Genomic DNA, 18,371 nt, shown 5'->3' with positions numbered 1-18,371 from the left:
TACAATGGTGGCTTCACTGCACATAGCTAAAAAAAAAGGGCAAGGCACAGAATATATGTAGATTATTTATTAAACTATTTGAGTGTTTAGTTTGACCACTTTTCTTTCCAGATTTCCCTGCTGTGAGTTGGGTTCTTCAGTTGGATTGTCCAGAGGATGCTAATACTTACATTCATAGAGCGGGGAGGACAGCCAGGTATTGTGATGATATGCAGACATGCATATCAAAATGTTTTATAATTATCTTGGGAATTCTCATAATATGGGTTACTTGAGTACATGTGATGAATATTAACTGGAAATCATAGATTAAAAAGTTAATTTTATTTTTAAAGGATCATAAATTTTCCTTTTTTCTAGCGGGACAAGTTATTTTTTTTTTAGCTGAAATCAGCGGTTTTTTACATTGTCATAAAATTTTAATGGCTTTCATATTTCCTGCATTTTGCATTAGTGTCTGGAAGTAGCAAAAGGAATTAAAATAATGTGTGTGCATGACTCTTTTATTGGCAGAATATTTCCTGGTTATGAACTATAAAAACTTAATTTTCACTAAGAAGATTACTAACGTACAAATAAGGACTTCAATATTTAATTTAAACAGATTGTATCCAAGTACTAATTTAGAAATTCATAGAAAGTTTACAGCACAGAAAGAGGCCCCTTGGCCCATTGTGTCTGCGCCGGCCAAAAAAACGAGTTACCCAGTCATAGAATCGTAGAACGTTTATGGCACAGAAAGAATTTATGTTTTTATTGCATTATCAGGTACATTTTATTCAACTATTGGATTACAATCTTATAATCATTAATCTGAGATTAAATGTAAGGCCAGAATTTATTACTTGGGGTCCAAATTATATCTGCATACCTTTGTTCAATTATCCTCCATCCTCAAACATATAAGCTCCCCTTTGGGATTGTGAGTTAAACATTGAAGATGCACTCCATGACTGGGGCAGTAGATAATTCATGCTCTTTTCAGCCACCCAACAAAAATGCACACCCATTATTATGACTGAAATGAAGTTATTAATGTGAGCCCAACAGGTGGTGTCTGCAGAGAATCCATTCTTTGGGGATGAGGGGAGTACATTTCTGAGTGCAAGACATGAGGGCTGCTTATGGGTGTATCCTGCATTTCTGAACCTGTGATAATATCCAAGAAATGTGTAACAATCTTATTTTTAAGGAGTTGATCCACTGAGAATTCTCCTCTGACAATGGAATGCAGTGGAGGTGGGGTGGGGACAGGAGCAGTGGGTGATGGCACAGGTGTACTTTTTTTAACAGGGAAATGAATTTTTGGAAGTAAGTCAGTAGAGTTATGCTTAATAATTGGTAAGAAACCAGTTTCTATTGCATCCGATGGCACATTAATTTTATTGGCATATAACGTTTTAAAGGATGTACTATATCATTTCTGTAAAGGTGTAATACTTTATTTACTGGTAGACTATAATTCCCTTTTTGATTCAATTGATTAATGTTTATAAAAATGATGCTACTCATCACATTGGATTTTTTTGTGATCACCTCTAAAATTAACTTTAAAATTAACAGAATAAGAACATAAGAAATAGAAGCAGGAGTCGGCCATTCAGCCCTTTGAGTCTGCTCTGCCATTCAATGAGATCAAGGCTGATCTACTTCAACACTAGTTCGGCTTCAGCTGGTGTATTGTGTCTAGTTCTGGGTGCCGCACTTTAGGAAAGACATGAGGGCATTGGAGAGAGTACAGAAAAGATTCATGGGAATGGTTCCAGGGATGAGGAACTTCAGTTATGAAGATAGATTGGAAGAAGTTAGGACTGTTTTCCTTGAAGAGAAGCCTGAGAGGTGATTTGTTAGGGGTGTTCAAAATCATGAGGGGTCTGGATAGAGTAGATAGCGAGAAATTGTTCCCACTCGTGAAAGGTTCGAGAATCAGAGGGCACAGATTTAAAGCATTTGGTAAGAGAAGTAAAAGTGACATGAGGAAAAACTTTTTCACGCAGTGAATGGTTAAGGTCTGGAATACGCTGCCTGTGAACGTGGTGGAGGCAGGTTCAATTGAAGCATTCAAAAGGAAATTAGACAGTTATATGAAAAGGAAGAATGTTCAGGGTTATGGGGAGAAGGTGGGGGAATGGAACTGAGGGAATTGCTCTTTCAGAGAGCCAGTGCGGACATGATGGGCCGAATGGCCTCCTTCGACACTGTAACGATTCTGTGATTCTGAACACCATTTTCCTGCACTATCCCTGTAACCTTTGATGTTCTTAATATGTAGAAATCTGTCGATCTGAGTTTTGAACATACTCAACGACTGAGCCTCCACAGCCCTCTGGGGCAGAGAATACCAAAGATTCAGCACCCTCTGAGTGAAGAAATTCTTCCTCATCTCAGTCCTGAATGGCCTGCCCCTTATTCTGAGACTGTGTCCCCTGGTTCTGGACTCCCCAGCCAGGGGAAATGTCCTTCCTGCATCAACCCTGTTGAGCCCTGTAAGAATTTTGTATGATTGAATGAGATCACCTCTCATTCTTCTAAACTCCAGAAAACTCCAGACTATTTAATCTTTCCTCATATAACACTCTCTCCATCCCAGGAATTAGTTTGGAGAATCTTTGTTGCACTCCCTCTATGGCAAATATATTTTGTCCTATCCTTGGGTAAGGAGACCAAAACTGCATACAGTACCCTGGGCGCGGTCTCACCAAGGCTCTATATAATTGCAGTAAGACATCTTTACTCCTATACTCAAATCTTCTTGTAATGAAGGCCAACATACCATTTGCCTTCTTAATTGCTTGCTGTACCTTCATGTTAGCTTTCAGTGATATATGAACAAGGACACCCAAGTCCCTTTGAATTTCCACACTTTCCAACCTCTCTCCATTTAAGAAATTCTCTGTATTTCTGTTTTTCCTACCAAAGTGGATAACCTCACATTTCTCCACATTGTATTCCATCTGCCAAATTTTTGCCCACTCACTTAGCCTCTCCAAATCCCCTTGAAGTGTCTTTGCATCCTCCTCAACTTCCACTTCCACCGAGTTTTGTGTCATCTGCAAACTTGGAAATATTACATTTAATACCCACATCCAAATCATTGCTATAGATTGTGAACACCCCACAAGTCACAGCCTGCCAATCTGAAAATGACCCATTTATTCCTACTCTGGTTTCTGTCCGTTAACCAGTTGTCAATCCATGTCAGTATATTCCCCCCCCTCCACCACCAATCCCATGTGCTGTAATTTTGTTTATTAACCTGTTGTGTGGGACCTTATCAGACGCTTTCTGACAATCTAAATATACCACCTCCACCAGTTCCCCCTTATCTATACTGCTCATTACATCATCAAAAACTCCAACAGGTTTGTTAAACATGATTTCCCTTTCATAAATCCTTGTTGACTCTGCCCAATCCTACCATTATTTTCTAAGTGTCCTGTTATCAATTCCTTTATTATAGATTCTAGCATTTTCTCTATGACTGATGTTAGGCTAACAGGTCTGCAGTTCCCTGTTTTCTCTCTCTCCTTTCTTAAATAGTGTATATTAAAGCAGTGCAGAGTATAATATGCTGCAGGTTTCATGAACTAACTGATCTGTGGAAATGTAAAACTTATTTTAAGAAGAAGAAATCTCTGTATACTGTTTCACATATTTATCCTTCAAAGATTGCCAATGGATTTACTCATCCGAACGCTGCAGGGCTGTGTGTATTGTCAATTTGTTTACTTACCATCGGTAAAGTTTGGGTGCAATTGCTAAATTTTGACTCGTTCATCCATCACCCCTGTGCTTGCTGATCTAAGTTGGCAACTGGTCTGGCAATCAGTTTGTACTTTATCCTTTATTTCTAAAATCATTAAATTAGCCTTTGTTTATTAAACTAATGCCTGGTTTTGTTGCACAATTAAACAAACAGTTCTTATTCTATTGTGACTAATTTACTCCATAGGCAACTTTTTTTTTCATTCATGGGATGTGGGCATCACTGGCCAGGCCAGCATTTATTGCCCATCCCTAATTGCCCTTGAGAAGGTGGTGGTGAGCTGCCTTCTTGAACCGTTGCAGTCCATGTGAGTTAGGTACACCCACAGTGCTGTTAGGAAGGGAGTTCCAGGATTTTGACCCAGCGACAGTGAAGGAACGGCGATATAGTTCCAAGTCAGGATGGTGTGTGACTTGGACGGGAACTTGCAGGTGATGATGTTCCCATGCATCTGCTGCTCTTGTGCTTCGAGGTGGTAGAGGTCGCGGGTTTGGAAGGTGCTGTCTGAGGAGCCTTGGTGCGTTGCTGCCGTGCATCTTGTAGATGGTACACATGCTGCCAGTGTGTGTCGGTGGTGGAGGGAGTGAATGTTTGTGGATGGTGTGCCAATCAAGCAGGCTGCTTTGTTGTGGATGATGTCAAGCTTCTTGAATGTTGTTGGAGCTGCACCCATGCAGGCAGGTGGAGAGTATTCCATCACATTCCTGACTTGTGCCTTGTGGATGGTGGACAGGCTTTGGGGAATCAGGAGGTGAGTTACTCGCCGCAGGATTCCTAGCCTCTGACCTGCTCTTGTAGCCACGGTATTTATATGGCTACTCCAGTTCAGTTTCTGGCCATGATTGGGTAGCCCCTAGGATGTTGATAGTGGGGGGTTCAGCGATGATAACGCCATTGAATGTCAAGGGGAGATGGTTAGATTCTCTCTTGTTGGAGATGGTCATTGCCTGGCACTTGTGTGGCGCAAATGTTACTTGCCACTTATCAGCCCAAGCCTGGATATTGTCCAGGTCTTGCTACATTTCTACATGGACTGCTTCAGTATTTGAGGAGTTGCGAAAGGTGCTGAACATTGTGCAATCATCAGTGAACATCCCCACTTCTGACCTTATGATTGAAGGAAGGTCATTGATGAAGCAACTGAAGATGGTTGGGCCTAGGACATGACCCTGCAAACTCCTGCAGTGATATCCTGGAGCTGAGATGATTGACCTCCAACAACCACAGCCATCTTCCTTTGCGCTCGGTATGACTCCAACCAGCAAAGAGTTTCCCCCTGATTCTCATTGACTAGTTTTGCTTGGGCTCCTTGATGCCATACTCGGTCAAATGCTGCCTTGTTGTCAAGGGCAGTCACTCTCATCTCACCTCTTGAGTTCAGCTCTTTTGTCCATGTTTGAACCAAGGCTGTAATGAGGTCAGGAGCTGAGTGGCCCTGGTGGAATCCAAACTCAGCATCACTGAGCAGGTTATTGCTAAGCAAGGGCTGCTTGATGGCACTGTTGATGACAACTTCCATCACTTTACTGATGATTGAGAGTAGACTGATGAGGCGGTAATTGCCGGGTTGGACCTGTCCTGCTGATTGTGTACAGGACATAGCTGGGCAATTTTCCACATTGCCGGGTAGATGCCAGTGTTGTAGCTGTACTGGAGCAGCTTGGCTAGGGGCGCGGCTAGTTCTGGAGCTCAAGTCTTTAGTACTATTGCCGGAATGTTGTCAGGGCCCGTAGCCTTTGTAGTATCAAGTGCCTTCAGCCGTTGCTTGATATCACGTGGAGTGAATTGGATTGGCTGAAGACTGGCATCTGATGCTGGGAACCTCAAGAGGAGGCTGACATGGATTATTCACTTGACATTTCTGGCTGACGATGGATGCAAATGCTTCAGCCTGGTCTTTCGCACTGATGTGCTGGGCTCCCCCATCATTGAGGATGGGGATATTTGTGGAGCCACCTCCTCCAGTTAGTTGTTTAATTGTCCACCACCATTCACGGCTGGATGTGGCTGGACTGCAGAGCTTAGATCTGATCCGTTGGTTATGGAATCGCTTAGCTTTGTCTATTGCAGGCTGCTTTTGCAGTTTGGCAGGCAAGTAGGACATTTGTGTGTGGTTCAAAGTGAACTTTTAGGGGGATTGTACCTTGATCACTCAAAAATGCTGTTATGCAATTTGCTAAATATCATAAGATCTCAGCCTTTATAAATAGAGGCATAGAGTACAAAAGCCATGAGATTATGCTAAACCTTTATAAACACTAGTTTTGCCCCAGCTGGAGTATGTGTCCAATTCTGAGCACCACACTTTAGGAAGGATGTGAAGGCTTTGGAGAGGGTGCAGAGGAGATTTACTGGAATGGTCCCAGGGTGAGGGATTATCGTGATGTGGATAGACTGGACAAGATAGGGTTGTTCTCCTTAGAGCAGAGAAGGCTAAGAGGAGATTTGATAGAGGAGTTTAAAATCATGAGGGATAGAGTAAATAAACCTGTCTTCATCCTCTTGAAATATATTACTATTTTCCTCACTGTTTACTACACCTCCGAGTTTTGTTGCCTGCCAGTCTTTGCCTCCAGTTTACCGAGGCCAGATCCTTCCTCACTTAGCTGAAATTAACCCCCTTGCAGTTAAGTATTTTTATTCTAGATTGCTCCTTGTCCTTTTCCAGAACGAATCTAAATCTTCTTTATGCCTCTCTCGCTTTCGGTGTGTCTGTGTGTGTGTGTCTCTCTCTCTCCCCCTGTGTCTCTCTCCCCCCGCCTGACTCTCTCCCCCGCCCCCCCCCCCCCCCCACCGTGTCTCTCTCCCCCCTCTGTGTGTGGCTGTCTGTCCCTGTCCGTGTGTGGGTGTCTGTGTTTGTGCATGCGTGTCTTTGTCTCAGTCTCTCTCTGTCCCTCTCTCTCTTTCTCTGTCTCTGTCTCTGTCTCTCTCTCTCTGTCTCTCTCTCTCTCTGTCTCTCTCTCTCTCTGTCTCTCTCTCTCTCTGTCTCTCTCTCTCTCTGTCTCTCTCTCTCTGTCTCTCTCTCTCTCTCTCTCTGTCTCTCTCTCTCTCTGTCTCTCTCTCTCTCTGTCTCTCTCTCTCTCTGTCTCTCTCTCTCTCTGTCTCTCTCTCTCTCTGTCTCTCTCTCTCTCTGTCTCTCTCTCTCTCTGTCTCTCTCTCTCTCTGTCTCTCTCTCTCTGTCTCTGTCTGTCTGTCTGTCTGTCTCTCTGTCTCTCTGTCTCTCTGTCTCTCTGTCTCTCTGTCTCTCTGTCTCTCTGTCTCTCTGTCTCTCTCTCTCTCTCTGTCTCTCTGTCTCTCTCTCTCTCTCTGTCTCTCTGTCTCTCTCTCTCTCTCTGTCTCTGTCTGTCTTTTTCTCTCCGTCTCTCTCTCTCTGTCTGTCTGTCTCTCTGTCTGTCTCTCGCTCTCCTGCTCTCTCTCTCGCACTCCTGCTCTTGCGCTCTGTCTCTCTTGCTGTCTTGCTGTGTGTCTCTTTCTCTCCCCTGCCCGTGCTCTCCCCCGCCCCACCCTGCCCTCTCTCCCTCTCTTCCCCCACCCCGCTCCGCCCCTCTCCCGGAGAGTTATCTTTTAAGGTAAAAAATCTCTCACATTAATCTCTGATAGGAGACGCATGGCCCCCTCCCTTGTGCCCAGGATGTGGCTACTTCATGCCTTCTTTGTTTCAGAAGAACCCATTCAATTCAGGAATGTCTCTTGATGGTTTCAGGATGGGTGTAATTGACACCTCTTGGCTTGCAATGTATCCTTTTGACCTTAACAGACAATAAGACAGTTTGAACATACAGACCGAGTCAATGGACCTGCAGTGGCTATTTTGCAGCACATTGTTCACTTTTTAAAGGGAAAGTCAAATTTTTAAATAAATCTTCTGTTTTGTTCTGTATTTTCATCACTGCACATCTTGAGTGTGACATCACTGATTTCTTTTGATTGAATAACTGGAATTGTGTTTTTATTGTGTGCTGTTTTGAGGAAATAACAAGCAACGTGGATAAAGGGGAACCTGTAGATGTGGTGTACTTAAATTTCCAAAAAGCATTTGAGAAGGTACCATATCAAGGTTACTACACAAAATAAGAGCTCATGGTGTCGGGATTAACGTATTAGCATGGATAGAGGATTGGTTAGCTAACAGGAAACAGGGTAGGGATAAATGGGTCATTTTCTGGTTGGCAAGCTGTAACTAGTGGAGTGCCATAGGGATCAGTACTGGGGCCTCAACTGTTTGCAATCTATATAAATTACTTGGATGAAGGGACAGAATATATGGTTGTGGTTTGTTGATGATGCAAAGATAGGTAAGAGAAAATGTTGTGAGGAGGATATAAGGAGTCTGTAAAGGGATTTAGATAGTTTAAGTGAGTGGGCAAAAATTTGGCAGATGGAATATAATGTGGGAAAATGTGAACTTGTCCATTTTGGCAGGAAGCGTAGTAAAGTAGTATGTTATTTAAATGGAGAGAGATTGCAGAACTCTGTGGCACAGAGGGATCTGGGTGTCCTGGTACATGAATCACAAAAAGTTAGTATGCAAGTGATTAGGAAGGCAAATGGAATTTTGTGGTTTATTGCAAGGGGAATGGAATATAAAAGTAAGGAAGTTTTGCTACAGTTTTACAGGGCATTGGCGAGACCACATCTGAGGTACTGTGTACAGTTTTGGTCTCCTTAATTAAGAAAGGATGTAATTGCATTCGAAGCAGTTCAGAGAAGGTTCTCTCGACTCATTCCTGGGATGAAGGGGTTATGAGGAAAGGTTGGACAGGTTGGGCCTGTATCCAATGGAGTTTAGAAGAATGAGAGGTGATCTTACTGAAACATATAAGATCCTGAGGGGACTTGACAGGGTAGATGCTGAGAGGATGTTTCCCCTTATGAGAGAGACTAGAACCAAGGAACACAGTTTAAAAATAAGAGGTCTTCCATTTAAGATGGCCATGAGGAGAGATTCTTCGTCTGAGGGAATTTTCTTCCCTAGAGAGCAGTGGAGGCTGGGCCATTGAGTATTTTTAAGGCTGAGTTAAATAGACGCTTGATTGACACGGAAGTCGAGGATTAGAAGAGGTACACAGGAAAGTAGAGTTGAGGCCATGATCAGATCAGCCATGATCTTCTCGCAGAGCAGGCCTGAGGGGCTGAATGGCCTACTCTTACTCCTAATTCATATGTTCGTATGGGAATGTTGGTGTACTTTCAGTGTGGAATTCCACAACTGCCTATTTTTTTGTGGGGTATGTCGAACATTCCTACTCAGCCCCCCTTCCCCAACTCTTTTTCCGGTACATTGATGTTGGAGTCATGTGGTTTTGCTTTGCACCAACCATGTAATTGCGCAAATGTAGCCTATGTCAAGAGTCGGGGATTTTCCTGTCAGTGCATTGCCTCAGAATCAGTTTGGGTCTTAACGCGTTTGTTGGACTCCAAGTTTATTGTCGTTGTGAAGACGAAACAGCTTTGTACTGAAGCTAAACTTGGAACATGAATGTGGTGCCAGAGATCAAACTTGGCTGCAGTATTTTGATTATATTTAGTCAAATTGTTGTTTGAGGATCCTTTCCCATTTATAAATAAGTTTAAAAAAAATTGGCTCGGATCATTTAAAGTTTAAGTATGTGACTCAGTTTGAAAAGGGAGAGGCTAAGAAATAATTAATATAGCTCTGGACAGTCTAGAAGCTCGAGCAGTAAAGCTTAACCTGCTGTCTGAATTCTCTTGCCAGCATTTGCAGAAGATTTGCCAGTCTGGCTAGGTTAGCAGATGGAGCTCTGTTAATGACTTCTGTGCGCCCTTTTTGCGAATGAAGAGGAGCTCCTCTTGAGATGTTTTTTTTTACAGATAAACTTCGCTTCAAATTTTCTCTTCTATAATGGATACTGCTGTGATTGTAGATATGATTTGCTTTTGGACACTTTGTACGTTGTCAATTGCACATTTCCTTTATGTGAAGTATATATGAATGCCTTTCCTGTGAATATTCATTGGGATTTTTGTATTTTTTAAATTCATTTGTGCGATGTGGGTGTCGCTGGCTAGGACAGCATTTTATTGCCCATCCCTAATTACCCCTGAGAAGGTGGTGATGAGTTGCAGTGCATGTGGGCTGGGTACACGCACAGTGCTGTTAGGAAAGGAGTTCCAGGATTTTGACCCACCGACAGTGAAGGAACGGCGATATACTTCCAAGTCGGGATGGTGTGTGGCTTGGAGGGGAGCTTGCAGGTGGTGGTGTTCCCATGCATCTGCTGCCCTTGTCCTTCTAGGTGGTAGAGGTCACAGATTTGGAAGGTGCTGTCAAAGCAGCCTTCGTGCGTTGCTGCAGTGCATCTTGTAGATGGTATACACTGCTGCCACTGTGCGTCGGTGGTGGAGGGAGTGAATGTTTGTGGATGGTGTGCCAGTCAAGCAGGCTGCTTTGTCCTGCATGGTGTGGAGCTTCTTCAGTATTGTAGGAAGCTGCACCCATCCAGGCAACTGGAGAGTATTCCATCACACTTCTGATTTGTGCCTTGTAGATGGTGGACAGGCATTGGGGAGTCAGAAGGTGAGTTACTCACTGCAGGATTCCTAGCCTTTGACCTGCTCTTGTAGCCATGGTATTTATATGGCTATTCCAGTTTCTGGTCAGTGGTAACCCCCAGGTTGTTGATAGTGGGGATTCAGCAATCATAATGCCATTGAATGTCAAGGGGAGGTGGTTAGATTCTCTATTAATTAAGATTGTCATTGCCTGGCACTTGTGTGGCGTGAATGTTACTTGCCACTTATCAGCCCAAGCCTGGATGCTGTCCAGGTCTTGCTGCATTTCTACACTGCCTGCTTCAGTATCTGATGAGTCGTAAATGGTGCTGAACATTGTGCAATCGTCAGCGAATGTCCCCACTTCTGAACTTATGATTGAAGGAAGGTCATTGATGAAGCAGCTGAAGATTGGGTGGGCCTCCCCCTGATTCACATTAACTCCAGTTTTGCTAGGGCTGCTTGATGCCATACTCAGTCAAATGCTGCCTTGATGTCAAGGACTCTCACTCTCACCTCACCTCTTGTTCCGGTCTTTTCTCCATGTTTGAAGCAAGGCTGTACTGAGGTCAGATGCTGAGTGGCCCTGGCGCAACCAAACCGAACGTCACTGAGCAGGTTATTGCTGAGTAAGTACTGCTTGATGGCACTGTTGACGAAACCTTCCATCACTTTACTGATGATTGAGAGTAAACTGATGGGATGGTAATTGGTTGGGTTGGGGTGTCCTGCTTTTTGTGTACAGGAAGTACCGTGGCAATTTTCCACATTGCCGGGTTGGTGCCAGTGTTGTAGCTGTACTGGAACAGCTTGGGTAGGGGTCCGGCAAGTTCTGGAGCACAGATTTTCAGTACTATTGCTATATGTGTCTGTTATTTGTATGTCCACAAAATAGCTTGACAAACATGAGAGCCTGCAACAGACATGTTTGTAATCTATAATATGTATGGTGTTTCCTTATTATCATAACCTTTTAGTGAACCTATAAATGTGGCATTACAAAGCAGTGAATAATGTTTTTCGTTGCACTGGAACAGGTGATCCTAAAACCAGGCATCCAAACATCTTTATAAAATGTTAAATTATGTGCTTAAATTTTAAAGATTTGATATAGAGTGAAGAATAATATAAAGCTGTGTTCTGATCTCAAACTGCTGAAATGCCTTGCAAATTGTCTGAACCTCTCAACCAGTTCACAGCTGTGTAGAGCCAAATATCCATTATTCTGTGAAACGTGAATATAGCATAGTTGTGCCCTCCAGTTGAAAATATTTAAGCTTTTGTAGTACAGACTGATGTCAAAAATAATTCAAGCCATTCACCTGAGCTCTTTGTTCTCGGTTCTGCTTATGTAATGAACTACTGACTAAATTGAAGAGCAGTAGGAAATAGAAATGACATTTTTTTTGTGAAGTGCTTTGGATGTTTCTTGGACATGATGAGGTGCTTTAGAAATAAATGCATATGTTTTTACTTGTACAGTTAGGGGGAGGGGAAAAAGATGACATCTAATTATCCATTGTTACTTTGAGTTCTGATATTGATGTATAGATTTAAATATAGAGATTGGTATTTAAACATAATGTATACTTTATTTTATAGGTACAAGGAAGATGGTGAAGCATTGTTAGTATTACTTCCATCTGAAGAGAAAGCCATGGTGAAACAGTTGGAGGAAAAAAAAGTCCCCATCAACAAAATAAAGTAATACTTGTATCAAAGTAACATCCAGAGCTAAACTGTGGTTGTGTTTTTACTTGTATATTATACTGTCTAAGAAAGTATTGTAAAAATATTTGCATTGCCTTAAATGGATGTGTTACATATTCAAAGCAATGCATTTAATTTTTGAAATGCTTTTATTTTTGAAAGTTTCAAAAATCTGTGGTTGCTGATGAAGTGTGTAAAACTGAGATAAAAACAAGAAATGTTGGAACCACTCAGCAGGTCTGGCAGCATCTGTGAAAAGAGAAGCAGAGTTAACGTTTCGGGTCAGTGACCCTTCTTCGGAACTGACCCGAAACGTTAACTCTGCTTCTCTTTTCACAGATGCTGCCAGACCTGCTGAGTGGTTCCTGCATTTCTTGTTTTTATTTCAGATTTCCAGCATCCGCAGTATTTTGCTTTTATTTTAGTGTGTAAAACTGAGAGTTTGGGTTGTAACATGTTTCTTTTTAGATCAGGGTAAAAATAATTTAGGTTTACAGATTTATGTTTGTATATGGTGGGGGAGCAATTCTTTCTCTTGTTAGAATGGATGTGTAAGCTCAGGATTTGGTAAGTATATTATTCTAGTGAACAAACCATCTTCCAGGTGTGATTTCATTCAGTCATAAAAGCCTCATTTACATTCAAACTATAAATTGGAATACATTCTTGTGCAGGCCCCCACCTACCAAGAATGAGGCACATTAATTTTGCCACATGGACATTACATTTCAAATTGTTGCTGGAAAGAAGAGAAGGCCTGTTACAAGGTGTTGGCAGGCCCCTGGCTGGAAAGCTATTTTTGCATAGTAACAGACAGTGCTTGTAGACAAAGGAGCTATTCCCTGCTCCAATTCAATCCACAAAGCCAGAAGTGGTTATACCAGTCAATCGTGTGACTACCCCATTGGCCAACTTGGGGAGATTTAAATTGTAGAGACAGTGTTTGAACTAGCAGAAAGCAGAATGCTCCTGGACTGAAGCAGACCTCCTCTCCTGTTCTGTCTGCTCCAATCTCTTTCTTTCGGAACTCCAAACACCGACTGAAGACACATGAACCCCAAGAAAGAAAAGTCTCCTGCAGTGAATAAGGTTTAATAAGAATACTGGGCCCCAACCAAAAGCCAGGTCTACCTACAAAAGGGCTCGACAGTGAGCTTGAAGAACCATAACAGCAACTCTTCAGAGATTGCCTCAAACCTTTCCACTTTAATTTTCTTTTTTCTATCTCTATTTGCATGTGTGTATCGCATATCTACGCTAGCGTGGGTGAGTCGTGCATCCGTAGGTGTCAACCGAATTGGAGTTTAAGTTTAATAAAAATGTCACTTTTCTTCTTTAAACCTAAGAAAACCTGTTTGTGCTCGTTTCTTTATCTTGTAATTGGAAAGCGGTAAACAAGGATTCACCAAAGGGGGAGCAAAAAGCAGTGTGTTTAAAAATGAAACTCTGTTTACAGTAAGACCAGATGAAGGCTGAAAGGGAACCCTGGACCTCTTTCTCACCTGGTCATAACAGTTCTGTTATGGATTCACAAACTCTGATGTGGCAAAATAAAATCTGCAGCTTAAAATGAGTTCAGAGCTTAATTCATGTAGTCTGACATAGAACTGGTTTGTTTGTTTTCAATGGGAATGTTACTTAGTAGGTTTGCTGTAGCTGAAATACTCACTTCATTATGTTGAAGCAGATTTCTTGAGATGGTGTAGTGCTGAAGTTTGACATGGTGATGATGATTCCATCCTGGTTGAAGGAAGAAGTTTGGCAGGTGGAGAATGCAGTGAGATATTTCTAAAATAAGACAGGGCAGCCCAGTAGCACAGAATATTTGACGTTGCCAAAATTCTGCATTGTTTGGATAGAGAAGCAGAGTTAACATGTCAGGTCTGTAACCTTTCGTCAGAACATGCTGCCTGACCTGCTGAGTATTTCTAGCACTTTCTGTTTTTGTTTCAAATTTCTAGCATCTGCATTATTTTGCTTTTATTCTATATTGTTTCCTTTTTTCAGTAACTTTTAGTTTTGGAGTTTCCTTTTGAGATTTTCCAAACCTTTTAGTTGACATGTCACCTGCTGGAAGGATATCCTGCAAAATTCTAGTTATCTTAAAGTGGAATGATTAAATCAATTCACGTTGTCTTCTATTATCAGTTTATGTTTGGAATAATTTTGCTGGTTACTTGGTATTTCTTTTCTTTCTTTCTTTTTCTTTTGGGCCTCCTTATCTCGAGAGACAATGGATACGCGCCTGGAGGTGGTCAGTGGTTTGTGAAGCAGCGCCTGGAGTGGCTATAAAGGCCAATTCTGGAGTGACAGGCTCTTCCACAGGTGCTGCAGAGAAATTTGTTTGTTGGGGCTGTTGCACAGTTGGCTCTCCCCTTGCGCCTCTGTCTTTTTTCCTGCCAACTACTAAGTCTCTTCGACTCGCCACAATTTAGCCCTGTCTTTATGGCTGCCCGCCAGCTCTGGCGAATGCTGGCAACTGACTCCCACGACTTGTGATCAATGTCACAGGATTTCATGTCGCGTTTGCAGACGTCTTTATAACGGAGACATGGACGGCCGGTGGGTCTGATACCAGTGGCGAGCTCGCTGTACAATGTGTCTTTGGGGATCCTGCCATCTTCCATGCGGCTCACATGGCCAAGCCATCTCAAGCGCCGCTGACTCAGTAGTGTGTATAAGCTGGGGATGTTGGCCGCTTCAAGGACTTCTGTGTTGGAGATATAGTCCTGCCACCTGATGCCAAGTATTCTCCGAAGGCAGCGAAGATGGAATGAATTGAGACGTCGCTCTTGGCTGGCATACGTTGTCCAGGCCTCGCTGCCGTAGAGCAAGGTACTGAGGACACAGGCCTGATACACTCGGACTTTTGTGTTCCGTGTCAGTGCGCCATTTTCCCACACTCTCTTGGCCAGTCTGAACATAGCAGTGGAAGCCTTACCCATGCGCTTGTTGATTTCTGCATCTAGAGACAGGTTACTGGTGATAGTTGAGCCTAGGTAGGTGAACTCTTGAACCACTTCCAGAGCGTGGTCGCCAATATTGATGGATGGAGCATTTCTGACATCCTGCCCCATGATGTTCGTTTTCTTGAGGCTGATGGTTAGGCCAAATTCATTGCAGGCAGACGCAAACCTGTCGATGAGACTCTGCAGGCATTCTTCAGTGTGAGATGTTAAAGCAGCATCGTCAGCAAAGAGGAGTTCTCTGATGAGGACTTTCCGTACTTTGGACTTTGCTCTTAGACGGGCAAGGTTGAACAACCTGCCCCCTGATCTTGTGTGGAGGAAAATTCCTTCTTCAGAGGATTTGAACGCATGTGAAAGCAGCAGGGAGAAGAAAATCCCAAAAAGTGTGGGTGCGAGAACACAGCCCTGTTTCACACCACTCAGGATAGGAAAGGGCTCTGATGAGGAGCCACCATGTTGAATTGTGCCTTTCATATTGTCATGGAATGAGGTGATGATACTTAGTAGCTTTGGTGGACATCCGATCTTTTCTAGTAGTCTGAAGAGACCACGTCTGCTGACGAGGTCAAAGGCTTTGGTGAGATCAAAGTGGAATGATTAAATCAATTCACGTTGTCTTCTATTATCAGTTTATGTTTGGAATAATTTTGCTGGTTACTTGGTATAAACATAGGAATATAATCTGTTTTGGAGAGCTATGTACTCCCCAGGTCATCTTCATCTTGGGCCTCCTTATCTCGAGAGACAATGGATACGCGCCTGGAGGTGGTCAGTGGTTTGTGAAGCAGCGCCTGGAGTGGCTATAAAGGCCAATTCTGGAGTGACAGGCTCTTCCACAGGTGCTGCAGAGAAATTTGTTTGTTGGGGCTGTTGCACAGTTGGCTCTCCCCTTGCGCCTCTGTCTTTTTTCCTGCCAACTACTAAGTCTCTTCGACTCGCCACAATTTAGCCCTGTCTTTATGGCTGCCCGCCAGCTCTGGCGAATGCTGGCAACTGACTCCCACGACTTGTGATCAATGTCACACGATTTCATGTCGCGTTTGCAGACGTCTTTATAACGGAGACATGGACGGCCGGTGGGTCTGATACCAGTGGCGAGCTCGCTGTACAATGTGTCTTTGGGGATCCTGCCATCTTCCATGCGGCTCACATGGCCAAGCCATCTCAAGCGCCGCTGACTCAGTAGTGTGTATAAGCTGGGGATGTTGGCCGCTTCAAGGACTTCTGTGTTGGAGATATAGTCCTGCCACCTGATGCCAAGTATTCTCCGAAGGCAGCGAAGATGGAATGAATTGAGACGTCGCTCTTGGCTGGCATACGTTGTCCAGGCCTCGCTGCCGTAGAGCAAGGTACTGAGGACACAGGCCTGATACACTCGGACTTTTGTGTTCCGTGTCAGTGCGCCATTTTCCCACACTCTCTTGGCCAGTCTGAACATAGCAGTGGAAGCCTTACCCATGCGCTTGTTGATTTCTGCATCTAGAGACAGGTTACTGGTGATAGTTGAGCCTAGGTAGGTGAACTCTTGAACCACTTCCAGAGCGTGGTCGCCAATATTGATGGATGGAGCATTTCTGACATCCTGCCCCATGATGTTCGTTTTCTTGAGGCTGATGGTTAGGCCAAATTCATTGCAGGCAGACGCAAACCTGTCGATGAGACTCTGCAGGCATTCTTCAGTGTGAGATGTTAAAGCAGCATCGTCAGCAAAGAGGAGTTCTCTGATGAGGACTTTCCGTACTTTGGACTTTGCTCTTAGACGGGCAAGGTTGAACAACCTGCCCCCTGATCTTGTGTGGAGGAAAATTCCTTCTTCAGAGGATTTGAACGCATGTGAAAGCAGCAGGGAGAAGAAAATCCCAAAAAGTGTGGGTGCGAGAACACAGCCCTGTTTCACACCACTCAGGATAGGAAAGGGCTCTGATGAGGAGCCACCATGTTGAATTGTGCCTTTCATATTGTCATGGAATGAGGTGATGATACTTAGTAGCTTTGGTGGACATCCGATCTTTTCTAGTAGTCTGAAGAGACCACGTCTGCTGACGAGGTCAAAGGCTTTGGTGAGATCAAAGTGGAATGATTAAATCAATTCACGTTGTCTTCTATTATCAGTTTATGTTTGGAATAATTTTGCTGGTTACTTGGTATAAACATAGGAATATAATCTGTTTTGGAGAGCTATGTACTCCCCAGGTCATCTTCATCTTGGGCCTCCTTATCTCGAGAGACAATGGATACGCGCCTGGAGGTGGTCAGTGGTTTGTGAAGCAGCGCCTGGAGTGGCTATAAAGGCCAATTCTGGAGTGACAGGCTCTTCCACAGGTGCTGCAGAGAAATTTGTTTGTTGGGGCTGTTGCACAGTTGGCTCTCCCCTTGCGCCTCTGTCTTTTTTCCTGCCAACTACTAAGTCTCTTCGACTCGCCACAATTTAGCCCTGTCTTTATGGCTGCCCGCCAGCTCTGGCGAATGCTGGCAACTGACTCCCACGACTTGTGATCAATGTCACACGATTTCATGTCGCGTTTGCAGACGTCTTTATAACGGAGACATGGACGGCCGGTGGGTCTGATACCAGTGGCGAGCTCGCTGTACAATGTGTCTTTGGGGATCCTGCCATCTTCCATGCGGCTCACATGGCCAAGCCATCTCAAGCGCCGCTGACTCAGTAGTGTGTATAAGCTGGGGATGTTGGCCGCTTCAAGGACTTCTGTGTTGGAGATATAGTCCTGCCACCTGATGCCAAGTATTCTCCGAAGGCAGCGAAGATGGAATGAATTGAGACGTCGCTCTTGGCTGGCATACGTTGTCCAGGCCTCGCTGCCGTAGAGCAAGGTACTGAGGACACAGGCCTGATACACTCGGACTTTTGTGTTCCGTGTCAGTGCGCCATTTTCCCACACTCTCTTGGCCAGTCTGAACATAGCAGTGGAAGCCTTACCCATGCGCTTGTTGATTTCTGCATCTAGAGACAGGTTACTGGTGATAGTTGAGCCTAGGTAGGTGAACTCTTGAACCACTTCCAGAGCGTGGTCGCCAATATTGATGGATGGAGCATTTCTGACATCCTGCCCCATGATGTTCGTTTTCTTGAGGCTGATGGTTAGGCCAAATTCATTGCAGGCAGACGCAAACCTGTCGATGAGACTCTGCAGGCATTCTTCAGTGTGAGATGTTAAAGCAGCATCGTCAGCAAAGAGGAGTTCTCTGATGAGGACTTTCCGTACTTTGGACTTTGCTCTTAGACGGGCAAGGTTGAACAACCTGCCCCCTGATCTTGTGTGGAGGAAAATTCCTTCTTCAGAGGATTTGAACGCATGTGAAAGCAGCAGGGAGAAGAAACTCCCCAGGTAGGATGTGCATAATATTTCAGATTTATAGACTTTGAAAAATAAGTTGGGGAAGCAATGACATAA

At 43.8% G+C, this 18,371-nt stretch overlaps 1 protein-coding gene across 1 annotated transcript in view; it reads left to right on the top strand.

Annotated features, from left to right (window-relative positions):
• The window catches only part of ddx10 (DEAD (Asp-Glu-Ala-Asp) box polypeptide 10), a 344,596-nt gene that overhangs the window by 58,891 nt on the left and 267,334 nt on the right, over nucleotides 1-18,371 (top strand). Inside the window, exons 9-10 of the mRNA XM_068033715.1 lie at nucleotides 112-196; nucleotides 11,882-11,983. Of these exons, the coding sequence (XP_067889816.1) occupies nucleotides 112-196; nucleotides 11,882-11,983 (187 nt within the window). The remainder of the gene's footprint in view (nucleotides 1-111; nucleotides 197-11,881; nucleotides 11,984-18,371) is intronic.

This window comes from Heterodontus francisci, chromosome 6, assembly GCF_036365525.1.
Source record: "Heterodontus francisci isolate sHetFra1 chromosome 6, sHetFra1.hap1, whole genome shotgun sequence".
Classification (NCBI taxonomy): domain Eukaryota; kingdom Metazoa; phylum Chordata; class Chondrichthyes; order Heterodontiformes; family Heterodontidae; genus Heterodontus; species Heterodontus francisci.
This window is presented reverse-complemented; position numbering and strand designations above follow the sequence as displayed.